At 42.5% G+C, this 14,101-nt stretch overlaps 1 protein-coding gene across 1 annotated transcript; it reads right to left on the reverse strand.

Annotated features, from left to right (window-relative positions):
* Positions 1–2,548: 2,548 nt before the first annotated feature.
* hapln3 (hyaluronan and proteoglycan link protein 3) lies at positions 2,549–7,705 on the reverse strand. The gene is made up of 5 exons (XM_079162294.1): positions 7,661–7,705; positions 6,771–6,914; positions 4,231–4,629; positions 3,084–3,386; positions 2,549–3,004 (listed from the first exon to the last, which is right to left on the reverse strand). Exons 2-5 carry the CDS (start codon positions 6,901–6,903, stop codon positions 2,727–2,729), a joined length of 1,113 nt encoding a protein of 370 aa, XP_079018420.1. The 5' UTR covers positions 6,904–6,914; positions 7,661–7,705; the 3' UTR covers positions 2,549–2,726.
* Positions 7,706–14,101: the final 6,396 nt, after the last annotated feature.

The raw sequence follows: 14,101 nt of genomic DNA on the forward strand, positions 1-14,101 counted from the left end.
ATGTGTGTGGGTTCACTGATGTTTGACCAGCAGGTGTAAATAGGACGTGTTTATGAAAACCTGCCGGCCATCTAATCACTAGAACTTCTGTTCACACCCGGATGCAGGAGGGCGTAGCAACGTGTTCGACCCCACTCATCTAAAAGTGCATCGTGAAAGCCAGACAGAGCGACGCTGTATACATACAGTGGCTGTTTTGTGTGGGTCAGTAACCCATCTCACCTCTCTACCCTGGCATTCCTGTTTGGACTGAAAGTGAAACTGTATCGCACCTTGAAAGCAACACCAACCAGAGGAGGTGCACGAAAACCTCCGAAAACATGGGAGTGTGTCGTATAGCTATGAATCCAGCGATTCAAGGGGCATCCAAAAATTCTCCTGAGCATATTATTCATCTGGGAATCAATTCTAACCACGACTGTAGAAATCTGCTTATCATTCTGTGAGTCCAACACATAGTTTCATAGAGAAATATCTCAAAAGTTCCTACAGACACACTTAAAGATCCCAGAAGATAAATCCTACTTACTAAAGTGAGATCCGAACTTTTCGTGTAGTGCACCAACAGTTCAACATTTCCACTTTCCAACACGTCAGTTCTAATCCGTTTTTCAGACCTCCAAATCAACCACACACATCTGTGATTTGTACATCGAAAACAGGTTATGAGGGTACAATTCATGACAGACTGCCTAAAAGAAACTATACAGAATTCATGTCAGCCTCGTGTTTATTTATTCATTCTTGATTGCACCTAACATATGTCATAATATCCTAATGTTGACGCGTTAAATGTTAACATCTCACCATGCTAACTATATGTGCTGACATGCATGCTAATGTTAGTATAAAGCTCAAAATTAGTTTCAAATGGCCTCGGTTTAAGTTAATCTCTGGTGCCACTCAGGCCGATCTTCAAACAAGCTGTGTTTCAGGCTGGTAGCCTCACAGGAGCTTTAGCATGGCTATGGAGTTTTTATCTTTAGACTTGAAGTAAGTGGTGCTTGCATTCACCTAAAAGACTCGGTTTCCTGGAAGAGGGATCCCTCCTCTGTTGCTCTCCGTAAGGTTTCTTCCTTTTTTTTCTCCCCGTTAAAGACTTTTTGGGGGGAGTTTTTCCTCTACCGATGTGAGGGTCCCGGGACAGAAGATGCCGTATGTGTACAGATTGTAAACCCCTCTGAGACAAATTTGTGACTTGTGATTTTGGGCTATACAAAATAAATTTAATTGAAACTAATTCAGTTCAGGATTTAAAGGAACTTTGAAGTTTACATTTTTGTTTTGACAAATGTGTCTCACATGAAAACTTTGTTACAGTAATGTTTTTATTAATTTGTAGAAAATAGTATAAATGCGTAGACAAAAAAGCAGATACATGTCAGAATGAAACACATTTTCTTCTTCCACAATGGATGTAAACAAGGTAGTTTAAATATTACAACAATACAGATATTCACGCATTACTTCTGCTTTCATCGCAGAGCACTACTCTTAATCACCCAGAAAAATGAAAAAGAGATGCATTATACTTTATAACACGGGATACACAGACATTTAAAAGGAGACAAGCAAAGACTCCGGTATATTTCACAGTGTTAGAAAGACAGAAACAGTTACATACAGTTAGTGAGAGGACAATCGTGGACCAGTTGGAAAGATCTGACAGGAACATAGTGAGAAACACTCTCCACTTCCTCAAACATCAAAGTGCCCCTTAGCAAGGCACTTAACCCACACGTTTGGAGTTGTAATAGGAAGATTGAATGTTAAAATGTTTGTTTAAATGTTCTGGAGGGCACAAAAGAGACAAAGTAATTGCTGAATAAATACATGGTAGATGAGGGACTGAGGTATGGTTGGAGACCAGTGGTTTCATTTGAATAGTGAGATTTTTCTTAAAGAGAAATTAATGACGTGTGAATAAAAACAATTTAAAAACAGCTGCAAAATTATTTGAAGCACAATTAGCTTGATTTGATCTGTGAGGAAAATGTGCAGGAAAAATAACTGAATCTACACACAAGCTATGGAAAGATGTTTTTCTGCAGGATGCTGTTGTGGTTGAGACATTATACACTATATGGCCAATAATATGTGGACACCGCTGTCTATGCAATTTTAACGTGGTCCAATTAAGGTACGTACGTATTCCAGACAATGGTGTGCTTCCAACAGTTTTCCTTTACTATTTCAACATGATAACGACCCCGTGTACAAATTCACAGTTTGGTGTGGAGGAACTTGACTGGCCTGCAGAGAGGCCTGACCTCAACACCTTCAGGTTGAACTGTAAAGCCGACAGTAAACCAGGCCTCATCGCTGCATCATCTCATGCTGCTGTGACTGAATGAGAGCAAATTCCTGCAGACTGGTTCCTAAATCTTGTAGCAAGCCTGAGTGGAGGCTGTTGTAGCAGCACATGAATGGTTTTGGAGACGCGGGTGAAATGTCCGCGTGCCCACATACTTTCTGGCCATAAAGTGTAGTCATTTTGTTTGAATACAAGTGGCATCACATGATGGGTGCACGTAGTTGTTGACTGGAAGTTAAGTTCAATAGACTGCTGATCAGTTACAGTCTTACGGAGGTGCTCCCAAATGAACAAACTGGCTAACTGCTAATTTGCTCTCAGGCTACAAGCTAATGCTAACCTCTCAAGCAGAGCTTTGAACCGGTGCGCTGTTTCGAACGGTGTGTTTGTGTCTTGTGTCGAGCCGAAGCGTCTACCGATAACAGTAGACGCCAAATTTCCGGTACAGAGGGGGGAACCCAAAACTACGCACCCCTGGTTCTGGTGGGCCACAGTTAGCCCGGGCCTTTGTGATGGGATAACGGACACTCCCATCGGACAACCATCCGGCGTCACACCGGTCCAATCCCATCAGCCTCCAGGCGGCGTACATCTGGCCCACTTTGGCCATTTGACTTCCATCACTGGCACAAGCCTGGACCGCTTCTGTGAAGTTGAGCTTGATCTGGTGCTTTAAGAAGTACACAGTCCCTAAAGCAGGAGAGAGTCATAAGTGAGAAGCATGTAGTGTTATATTTATTCTTCATCTCACACACACACTTATACTGACCCTTGACAGAGGCGGAGAAGCAGAAAGCATCATAGCGGTAGAGGATGCGATGCCGTTGCCCGTAGCTGCGCAGACCGGGAGCTAAGTCCACGCCCCCGCAGCCGTCGCGCGGGGCTGTGATTGGATACTGCACCGTGCCGTCGGCCAACCAGCCAGCGTTGCACCAGTCCAAACCGTCCTCCCACCCTGAGAAGAGCTGCTCGAATGTAGCCAGAGTGGCCTCCTGGTCCTGGCACGCTTGTTGGGCCCCAAAGAAGTTAAAATGGTAGCGTCCTTTCTGAGAATAGTAGGGGAACACCACGCCTACATATAGGGAGAAGAAGTGCATTATGGTTTGATTTTTATTGTCATACAGGGCAGTATACAGGCAGGGGACCTGATGGTTAGAGAGATGCATTTAAGAGATGCAGTTGATGTTGTGTCTGAATGCATCTGTGAAAAGCATTAGCAGAACTGAAATGTTGAGGTGGGCCCTGCATTGTCAACTTGTAGAGGGGTAGAGGGGCATCTTCCCAAATAAATTTTTGTTTAACCAAATTACAGCAAAGAAGTGGTCAATAGGGTGCCCACCATGGAAATATCCCCCATTCATCTGAATGAAAATTCCCTGCGAAAAGGTTGTGAAGCTTTCTGGTTTGCTTTGCAGCACAACTGCACATGAGCATTAGTGTTTCTCTCTCACACATAAAGACTTTAAGATGCACGTATAAAAAAAGCTTTTCTGTTTTGCAAACATGAAACCTCCATGGTTTAAAAATGGTCTCCTCTCGATGGTTTTACAGACAGAAAATACTTTAAGAGCCAAAGGGGACGTTCTAGCTGCAGTACTGCGACTGGCCACTGGGGGATATCGGAGCTGTATCAGGTTATTATTATACATCCGTGGGGGTAATAATTTAGCAGCACCATCACGAGACTTTTCGGTAAATCTCTCTCTCATCCTCAGTCATTTTAAATTTCACTGCACAGAAACTGACCCATGAGTTGAGTGTCCTCACATAACTTCACCCTCATCAACACACACACACACACACACACACACACACACACACACACACACACACACACACACACACACACACACACACACACACACACACACACACACACACACACACACACACACACACACACACTTATTGCTCACCCCGCATCTCCAGCTCCACCGTCACACTCTCGTCCTCCAGGCCATCGATGACCTCACATCGGTATCTCCCAGTGTCGTTGAGTTGCAGCTCATTGATCACGAGCGACATGTCGCCCGGCGCCGAGCGTCGCAGGCGCACGCGGCCCCGGAAGCCGCCGTAGCTGCGGTGGCGATTGCCCATCGCGACCATAACCTCGGTTTCCCTGGTGAAGGCTTCGGGGGGAACAGGGGCACTGATGGTGTTGGCGGGCAACCAGGACCACTTGACCCTGGTCCTGCGCGGTGCACTCAGCTCGGGCTCGTAGTGGAAGTGGCAGGGGAGGGTGACACTACTCCCCCTGGTGGCCGACACCGAATGCTGCGGGGATTCCACGTGGAGACGAACTCCGTTGAAATAGACTGGACAAAGACACGAACACCAGAAATACAACACGAGTTAAGCAGTTTAATTCTGAATTTGTGCTCTGTGTTTTGTGTTGATGGGATTAATTAAACTACATTTCTCTAAACTGTGCCTTTAATCTCTTCTCTGTGGAAAGGAGTAATAGTCGGGTAATGGAGTACTTGCATCGGATGTGGTTGGCAAATAAATCTTATTTTATGGTTTAACCCATCCCATAATGAAGCTTTTTAACAGCAGCCATTATAAATTCTAATAGCAGCAATTAAAGCATAGCTGTAAACAACATTTATGATGGCTCTGATCCTTTTAGGGGTCCCCGTAAACCATATCAGTGAGCCGGGATGCAGGGCCCTGAAACTAATACATACACGGATTGATTCTAAAACATCCTCTATGGAAGTATATTAAAAATCTTATGAGTAACACTTGTGTTCCTCCTGCTATGATGGGTCAAAATTTCTGCTGTGAAAAAAAAGTCTTAATGGTCTTCCACTTTCATTGCATACCAATTCTACACCACAAACAACACATTGGTTTTTCTGTTTACAAACAATTAACAGTCAATGTTTTGTAGCAACAATAAACTAACCACAAATGGACGTCAGCTGCTTTTGTATTATACTGCCAAATACACTTCTTTAAGTGAAAGCAAAGAGCCTTTCAAAATATGTCATGTTGTAGTCAAAGCAGTCCTGTTGAAGCCTGTGATGACACACATCTGCATCTTGTAATTCAATAAATGAGCCTCTCTCAGTGTGCAAGGACGTCGTCTGTTGTCAGAACATGGGAAGGTCCTCTCGTGCTGCTGTGCACAAAACAATACAACTCTGTTGTTTTTTTGGTTTGTTTTTTATCTCTGGAGCTGTCTGTACCATTGCATGTGTATAAAATCGTACAGCTTTGCACTGGATTGTGGGACAATACTGTTCATTAAAGGTATTTCTAGCAAACAGTGTTGTCGTTATTTTTGAGCTCGCATCAAAACCCAGTTAAAATCAGCCTCGTTACACAGCTGTCCAGACCTCACCGTGGACATTTTAACTTGTCACACTTACATGGAACTAGGAACATTAAAACCGTCTCACTGGCCAAACTAAATGGAACAGAGCCGTCGTGAATATTATTATTTACATCTGTAGTTACCCTTAAAACTAGATGTATTCAGTCATATACTATATTTCATCAACCTAAACTGACTGTAGGAACTAAGCCGCTGACCGAGAAAACAAGCAACATACACATGCGTTCACTTCATTTAAGTTGAGGTAAGTAGATGTAGAGTACTGTTCCACATCCTACTCACACAGGTTCACTGCAGGGTCACAAACCACATCAACGACTAGCAGACTTTGTTTTTGTAAACCAGTTGACTGTCTGGGTTCCATTAATTATAGCTGTCTGCTGCCAACACGTCCAGGTGTTGTGATGTACACAAATGAAACATGAAGAAACATCTGTGTCTCTCACGCAGGGGTGGAAGAAGTATTCAGCTCTTTACTTTAGTAAAAGTAGTAAAACTACAGTATACATGTATTCTTACATGTGTTGTTTGTTTGTTTAACATATTATATGGTACATTTTCATATCTTTTTAAGAATTCTGTATTGGATAGTGTTTATTATCATGCTCCAATCATCAGGTAACATTTCTTGAATGTGCAAACATACTTAGTAAACCGTTTCTGATTCTGAAAATAGTCTGTTACACGTAAAAGTACTACATTCAGAATCTTAATCAATCAAAACTACAGAAATATTAGCATATTATTATATATAACATATTATATAACTGGATTATAATTGGTGATGCATTCACATGAAAGCATCAGTAAAGCTGCAGCTGGTAAAGGAACTCATTTCAACTTTATTCTAACGTTATTCATTCTACTGTTTGTAGCTTAATCTATAATAAAACATCATCATTTATTTGTTGATTATCTTTTGTAGCCCTGTTATCAATTTGAATATGCAAAGGAACAAGTAACTAAATAAATGTAATGGAGTAAAAGGTGCAACATTACCAGACTAGATTACTAGAAATTGAGTAAATGCACTTGGTTACATCCCACAAACAGCAAACAGAGACACACTTCCATTGCCCTCCATTTCAGTCGCACACAGACAAACAGAGGACCTACTCTCTCCTTTTCCGTTCCCGTTGCTGATGTCCTGGTAGTGAAAGCCGTTGCTGTACCCGGGGCTCCAGCCCTGTCCGCCGGGGAACAGCAGGTACAAGCAGGCGGCCAGTAGGGGGCGCAGTAGACCGAGCATGATGCTGTCCTCTGCAGAGCCAAGACAACGATGAGAATCAACACTCAACTCGTTCTTCTTCTTCAGCTGTCATATAGGCCGTGAAATCAGAGACGATTGTTTGGATGAAACTATTAAATTAAAGCTCAAGATTACTTATCACAGCGATTAGAAATAGTAAAAATAATAATAATGATATATTTATAAATTAATATTAAATTAGCAACTTCCCAAAATAACTACTGTAACTCTGATGTGGCTTGAGGGAGACAAGACAAAATGATGATTATCCGATTTCCAATGTTTTTTTAATTATTGTTTTCAAATGTGAAAAAACATGAACTTATTGTGTTGTTTTTGAGTTGCCTATTACAGATGTTGTTCCACACATTCCTTTATGTTAAACCAAAAATAATCAGCCAAAATCTATGAAAACACTGATGACTATTGACAGCCCGCATTATAATCGATCAGAGAAATATTAACTTTTCTCACATCCCAGTCATGAGACAAACAGCAGCCTGATGCACATTTATATCTTCCTTTTCTTCCTCTGGCATCCAACGTCTAGGCTTCATGTTTCAATACAGCTAAGATTACAATGACTATCGTGTGTATTAAATGTCTTTCTTCCGCTGCTTTATGAAGAAGCCCATGAGCCACATTTCAAGTAGAGAGTAAGTTAACCACTATAAACGGAATTATACCATCGCATTAAACGTCTCTTTTCTTTTTTTTAGGTAAAACAAAAAGTCTGAAGTCGTAAAAAGTCACTCACAGATAAGCAGTTGTCCGCCCAGCGTGTCTTCAGCTCATCTCCTCCTCATCCTCTGCTGCCTCTCTGCTCGCCGCGCCGACGCTCGAGGGGGGGAGCGCGCGCGTGACGTCACGGCACGAGGCATCCCCTTTGAGGTGAACGGTGACCTCATCATCCACGAGCCCGCATATACAGCAGATATATTAGTACAACAGCAGCAGCATGCTCGAGTCTTTTTTTCTTTTCTGATGCTTTGTTGTAAATGAAACAACCCAATATTTACAAGTGCAGCTGAAACGATTAGTTGATTAATCGATTAGTCAATTGGCAGAAAACTTTCTTCGATTATTTAAGTCATTTTTTTATGCAAAAAATGCAAAAACATGTCATGGTTACAGCTTCACAAATATGAGAATTTGCTGCCTGTTCCTCTTGATTGTGATTATTTGGGGCTGTTGGTTGAATAAATCAAACATTGTGAAGGTGTCACTTTGGCCTCTCAGGTAACTGTGACGGCATTTATCACTATTTTCAGAATCTTTCACAAACCAAACAATCAATCGATTAATGGGAATGGCAAATTAGTTCAAGTTAGCTCCACCTTAAATCTAATAAACTAATGATATAATATACTGTATGTTATTATAACAGTCACAGAGGACATTTTCTGCACTTCTGTACTTTTACTTACTTGCTTTTAATAAGAATACCACATCACCACATCTTGCACACAGATGCAAGTTGGATTCTATTAGCGTCATCGTTTAAAATTAATGGGGGTCGGGTCAGACCAGTTGACCCTTTTCTTGACCTCGTCTAATCCCACTGAAAAATGTGGTCGAACCAAACTGATTTTCAACCTTCTTTTCACCCAATTTAGGGTGTGCAATAACGAGACAAAGAACAGCTACATCCCGTTTATCCAAAGTGCAAATATAAAGCTTAAACATGCTGTAGCTTCATGGCAGCACACAATAATTCACTGGTACCTTTTACTAGGTTTGAGTTCATAGGAGCAGAGGAGAATACTCATTAACAGTTAACAATGCAGGTGTATTTTACCACCTTTTCTGTGGATGATGCAACCCTGAATGACTCGACTCTGACTCTGGAGTTTTGAAATATAAATGAGGGGTATCAAGTGTTTTCCCCTTGGATAGAAACTTAATCTGAATCTTTACAATTTTAAACTGCACAATGTATTAATTATAAATAAATAACCAAGATTTATGGCATCTTAACTTATAAAACAGTGTGTTAAAAGCTGTCTTTTTAGATAGCAACTTTGTCAGAGGCTGCCATCTTCTGTATTCCCGGTATGTTGAGGCTGACACAGTATATTCCGTGCCCCCCGTCCTTGGCATGGCCTCAAGTAACAAAGCAAATATTGCCACATGAACTCATATTTCAGTCATCAGTTGAAATAATAGCAGCTGTGGTGGAAAACAAGAGCGATTCCAGTTCTCCTCCCGGGCCTGAGAGAATGTGTTGCTGCTGCGCCGCCGCCCGCATATCTGAGTGAAGGCTGGTTATCAGGGCGCAGATGGAGGCTGCCCTCCTGACACAAGCACATAGTGAATCCCAAAGCTGCACCAGACACAATTGTTTGGCACAACACTCAAAGTCCCCCAAACTGAAAGTCTATAGGGCCTCTCGGAGTCCTGCACGCGATGCTTTCCTCTGTGGTCAGCCCTCTGCAGCCGCTCCTGTTTTTCTCGTGACTGGACTGACATAATAAAGACCCAGGGTTACCACTGCTCCAGCAGATCACTGTTGTGGTCGCTAATCAAGAAAACAATTTGTTTATTTACCACATTTCTGCCATTATACGTTTCCTTTTTGAAACATGGCGTTGCTTTAAAAACCCAAACGTACACAATTCTCTGGCTTTCTGTTTCACTTAAAAAGGCACTTGAAGTTCAGTTTGAGTTCATGTGCAAACCGTCTAGGGCTGGATTATGGACCGGGTCAGTGGGGTCAGGGCTCTGGGGGCCCCACTGGCCCCGGCAACCCACCCAACCCATGGCCTTAGACACATTGCGTGACCTAAATCTTCTGCAGGAAGTTGAATGCCAGGGCCTTCAGTGTGAACAGTGCAAGCTGACCACTCGGGCCCCCAGACCCCTCAGTGCTTACAATGTGACGGGCCCTAGACTCCATTAGCACTTAAAGCATAAGCTGACCACTAGGGCCCCCCCGGTCCCCGCAGCGTTTGCAATGTGAGGCTCCTCTGTGCTTAAAGTGTGAGGTGCCCACTAAGGCCCCCCGGGCCCCTCGGTGCATACATTGAGTGTAACACCTGGGGTGCGCTGCGCCCTTGGTGAAGTAGCTCACGGCCCCGCCCTGCCCTGCCCTGCCCCCCCCGGCTCGACTGTCAACCAGGGCGGACTTCATGTGCATCAGAGGTCTGCGGTGATGTTGGAAACCCAGCCGGCCCGTCTTGAAACACGGACCTGAAGTTCAATAAACACATGCCGTTTCCAGTTGGTAATCGTGTTAAATGATTGTTATGTCAACATTGACATATTGACCAAAACAATGTTGATTATGGTTTTTGACAATCAAGCCGCCCTAAATTCAGCTCAGAGCAAACCTCATCAGTTGTGTTTTTCCCTCAACTGAACTCCTGAATTAACCCCATTCTGTTGTCCTTCTCCTCCTCCTCCTCCTCCTCCTCCTCCTCCTCCTAACTTCATTCTTACTTCTTTTTCCATCCACAAACCCATAACTACTGTTCGTCTGCAACTCCTCCTCCTCCTACTACAAACAACTACTTTATTGTCTTCTTCCCAACAAACACGATAATGTGATGATTCTTGCCACATCATCGGACACAGTCATAAAGTGTGAACAATATGTTCACATTTCTCACTCACAGAGGTCACATTTACTGAATGAAACCATCTCTGGTTAAAGTTCGGGTAAAGTTTTGAATATTTGCATCTTTACTCATGTTCATTGCCGCAGAATTCTCCAAAATTACAGCTTTGTTTCAAAGAAGCCCTCACGCTAACTCCTTCTTCCCTCACCACTTCCTTGCACTCTGTTTGAAAGAAAATATAGTGGTTTCCTCGTTTGGGATCTCCTTATTTGCCACAATGCTAACATCGCTCCAGGCACGGCAATGTTGGTTGGTCAGTCCACCACTTTGGTAAACACTGAAATATTTCAATATGGAATGCCAAGACATGGATGGACATGGAATTTGGTAAAAACCTTCATGGTGCAGAGAGGATGAATCCTTGAGACTCTGATCCTGAGACTTCTAGCACCACCAGCAGGACAGAGGTTTAATACATGCAGGCAGGGGAGAAACGGGGCTCTGAATATTCTTTCAAAAGATTTCCCTGAAGCTTTTAGGTTTTTAAAATGACATTATCATGCAGGAATGTTCTATGCTACTACTACCACCACTACTACTATTCTATTACCTAAGGACATCTAACATAATTGAGTAATTGTTTGTTTGTTGGCCTCGTTTTCAATTCAGAGTATCGAAGACCACATTTAGTCGCCATCTTTGATGATCTCTGATTTACAATTAGAGCAGCCCAGATTATCATGACATGGATTTAAAAGTAGCAGATTTGTCAGCGAAACATTCTGTGAACTCTACTCCACCATATTAGAACAAAAAACAGGTTTCAAGATTTGTAATGCTGTTCATGCCAAATTCCTACCATGTTATGTCACTTAATAGCAGTAACATTAGACTATTAAGCCTCTTTTTAGTTGGCAGGACTGAAAAATATGTCATCCTCAACAAATGTTCTTGGCAACTATCATGATTTTACCAACTTAAGTACAGATGTTGAGCCAATCTAACGAAATGGCTTGAAGAATAGTGCATATAGCTGTTATAAATGGAAAGGCATCTCCGCGGGGGAGGGTGGCCCTGCCCCCAGGTTCGGGCTGAGCCCTGTATGTTTACAACGTCTGGCTCCGCCCCTGCGTGCAGGCGACAGGCAAATAAATCTTGAGTTGTGGATTTAAGTGAAGCAGACAAGTCGCTTTATCCCCAAATAAAATTAAACATCATAAAATGTAGGAGTCATCAACAGCTCCTAAAACCCTGAAGCCTCCTCTCGTCAGTGTCTGTTAGGGACTGCAGCCCCCGCTCTCAGCCAGCGGGACAGACGTTTCCCCTCCCTGTGTGTGTGTCTCTAAGCCATTATCTCCCAGTGTGTTTGAAGAGACCAGACTGGAGCTCTTCCCAAAGCCTCATGATGAAAGGTTTTGGCCCGGGGCCTCAAATACCAGCAGCCTCTCTGAACCGCTGGTGCACTGAGGCGTTTGGAAGGGGTGTAATTTCTGCAAAGCAGCAACATTCAGGTCCAGAGAGGCCTGCGGAGCTTGGACCTGGAGCCCAGAGAGACCACATGAAAGACGAAGAGATGACTGTGTGTGTTTATGTTTGTGTGCTTTGACTGAAGAGTCGAGCAGGTGACCGTGTCAGTGTGTGAAGTCACACGCTGTCATTAGCAGAGGCTCCTCATAGGAGGGTTAGTCACAGAAGGTGTGTGTGTGTGTGTGTGTGTGTGGGAGAGAGTGTATGTGGTTTTAGTGTGACTGAAAAAGATTAGAGACAAAGGCTTAAAGAAAAAAAGACCAACAGGAGAGTGAACTGCAGGGCTCAGAGTGACACTTTCCAGCTTGATTAAAAGATAGAGGGTAAAAATGAGCCGTAATAACAAATAAACACTACAATTTCCCCTTTTTGTTACTCGCTGATGTAAGTTTAGCACAAAACCAAACATACAAAATGTCAAAATAAGGGGTGTAGTTATGATAGAAGCCATTCATCACCTGTCAAATCAACAGTTCAGAGCATTTATTTGAGCAGAAATAACATAGGATTTCCCCTCTTTTAGATGGCGTCCCTTGAGATGTTGTACATACCTGATCTGAAATAGCAGTTGTTTTCCAGGAGTGGATCCTTCCTGTTCAAACCCGCTGCAGTGCCTCTAGTTTCCTGCCTCCGTTGGCCCGACGCCTCGGTCCGTCCCCTGCCAGCTGTCATACCAGGAAACCAAGCAGAGAGAGCTGATGGAGGTGCAGTCCGTCGGATTAAATCCCTCAAGATTTTCCCAAGAAAACTCTGGGTGATATTACGCAATTTACATTGAAAATATGTCAGTTTAGTGTTTAATGGCCTGATTGAGGGGCGCATGGGTAATAAAGACATTTCTGGTGATGCTCTTCTTATAAAGTGCAGGTATAAACTGAGAAAATGTGTACATTACCGTCAGCTTCTTTCGTAGGAATCATTTCCTTTGCTTTACATACAAACCATCTTCTAGTTCTTAAACCCTCTGACACTGTAACAAAAAAAGCAGCTCTTCATCTCAAAATGCCATAAATATCTAAGGACAAAATAGTTTGTTCAATATTTCAAATATCTGGTTAAATCCCCCACAACCTTTTTGTTTTTGACTGCAAAAAAAATATTCTTAGTGACTTCAATAATGTCCATCCAATGGACACAAATCCAAACTTTGATCTGAATTTGTGACATCTTTCAAATGACAACTAAACACCAAATGTGTTTGAAAGCCTCCGAAACATCAAGTAAGATGGACCTTGAACGGATTTATTTGTATTATTTTGCTCAAGCTGCTGTTTCAATGGTCAAGAATAAACATTCAAGTTCTCATTTTAGTATAGTGTTTGATTGTGATTATAACAACATGTGGCTACACACAGGTAGCATCCAGAATGTATAAAAGCAATAACGCCATATTGGGGATTATACATTAGAGCAGTATAAAGAAACAAAACTGTAAGAATCTCCTTCCTCAAGCTGAGCAGAGGAAAGGACAATAGTGGGAAGACAAGATGGAGATTTGGAGTTTATCAAATAACAAAGGGGACAAAGCAGTCATTAGGTCCTCAACACTTTGCACAGGGAAAAACAGCTGGTCTGTTGAAGAGGGCTGGTAACTAGATGAGATCATCACGTCAGACAACAGTTGTCTTACATCATAATTAGCTGGTATTTACTAGTTGAGCACAAAAATGTATCTAATCTGGTGGTACAAAGACCGTTTCCTCTCAAATACGACTGCTGCGCTGCACAAACATGAGGTTCCTCCATCATTTAACCTTCACAGTATGAATGGATTCTCTTACGAGTGTGTGGCTCAAACCCCTACAGGAGGGTTTCACCTCTTTACTGTGACCTTCACAGGCTGTAATGAGGAAGGGGACGGGCCCTCCTCGGGTGAAGATACCTTTGGAAGATTGTATAGTGGTATAAAGAGAGATTAGGCCCCTGGGGTGTTTAAATGCTAAACAGGCGAAACGACCCTCAGTGCTTTCCTTCTTTTGATCCTCCACCTTTTTAAATGGAAAACGGCTCCAATTAATTCAGCAAGATGATAGAATATAATCTAAATATTCAACCCAGTGAGATATATATATATATATATATATATATATATATATATATATATATATATATAC

This window comes from Pholis gunnellus (assembly GCF_910591455.1).
Source record: "Pholis gunnellus genome assembly, chromosome: 7".
NCBI classification, from domain to species: Eukaryota; Metazoa; Chordata; class Actinopteri; order Perciformes; family Pholidae; genus Pholis; species Pholis gunnellus.

Excerpts from the sequence above, each read along its gene's own strand:
- hapln3 (XM_079162294.1), bottom strand. The coding sequence starts at position 6,903 with ATGCTCGGTCTACTGCGCCCCCTACTGGCCGCCTGCTTGTACCTGCTG. Across the intron at positions 4,630-6,770 it reads CGGGAACGGAAAAGGAGAGA|TCTATTTCAACGGAGTTCGT; the intron begins GTAGGTCCTCTG and ends GTCTTTGTCCAG. Across the intron at positions 3,387-4,230 it reads GGTGGAGCTGGAGATGCGGG|GCGTGGTGTTCCCCTACTAT; the intron begins GTGAGCAATAAG and ends CCCTATATGTAG.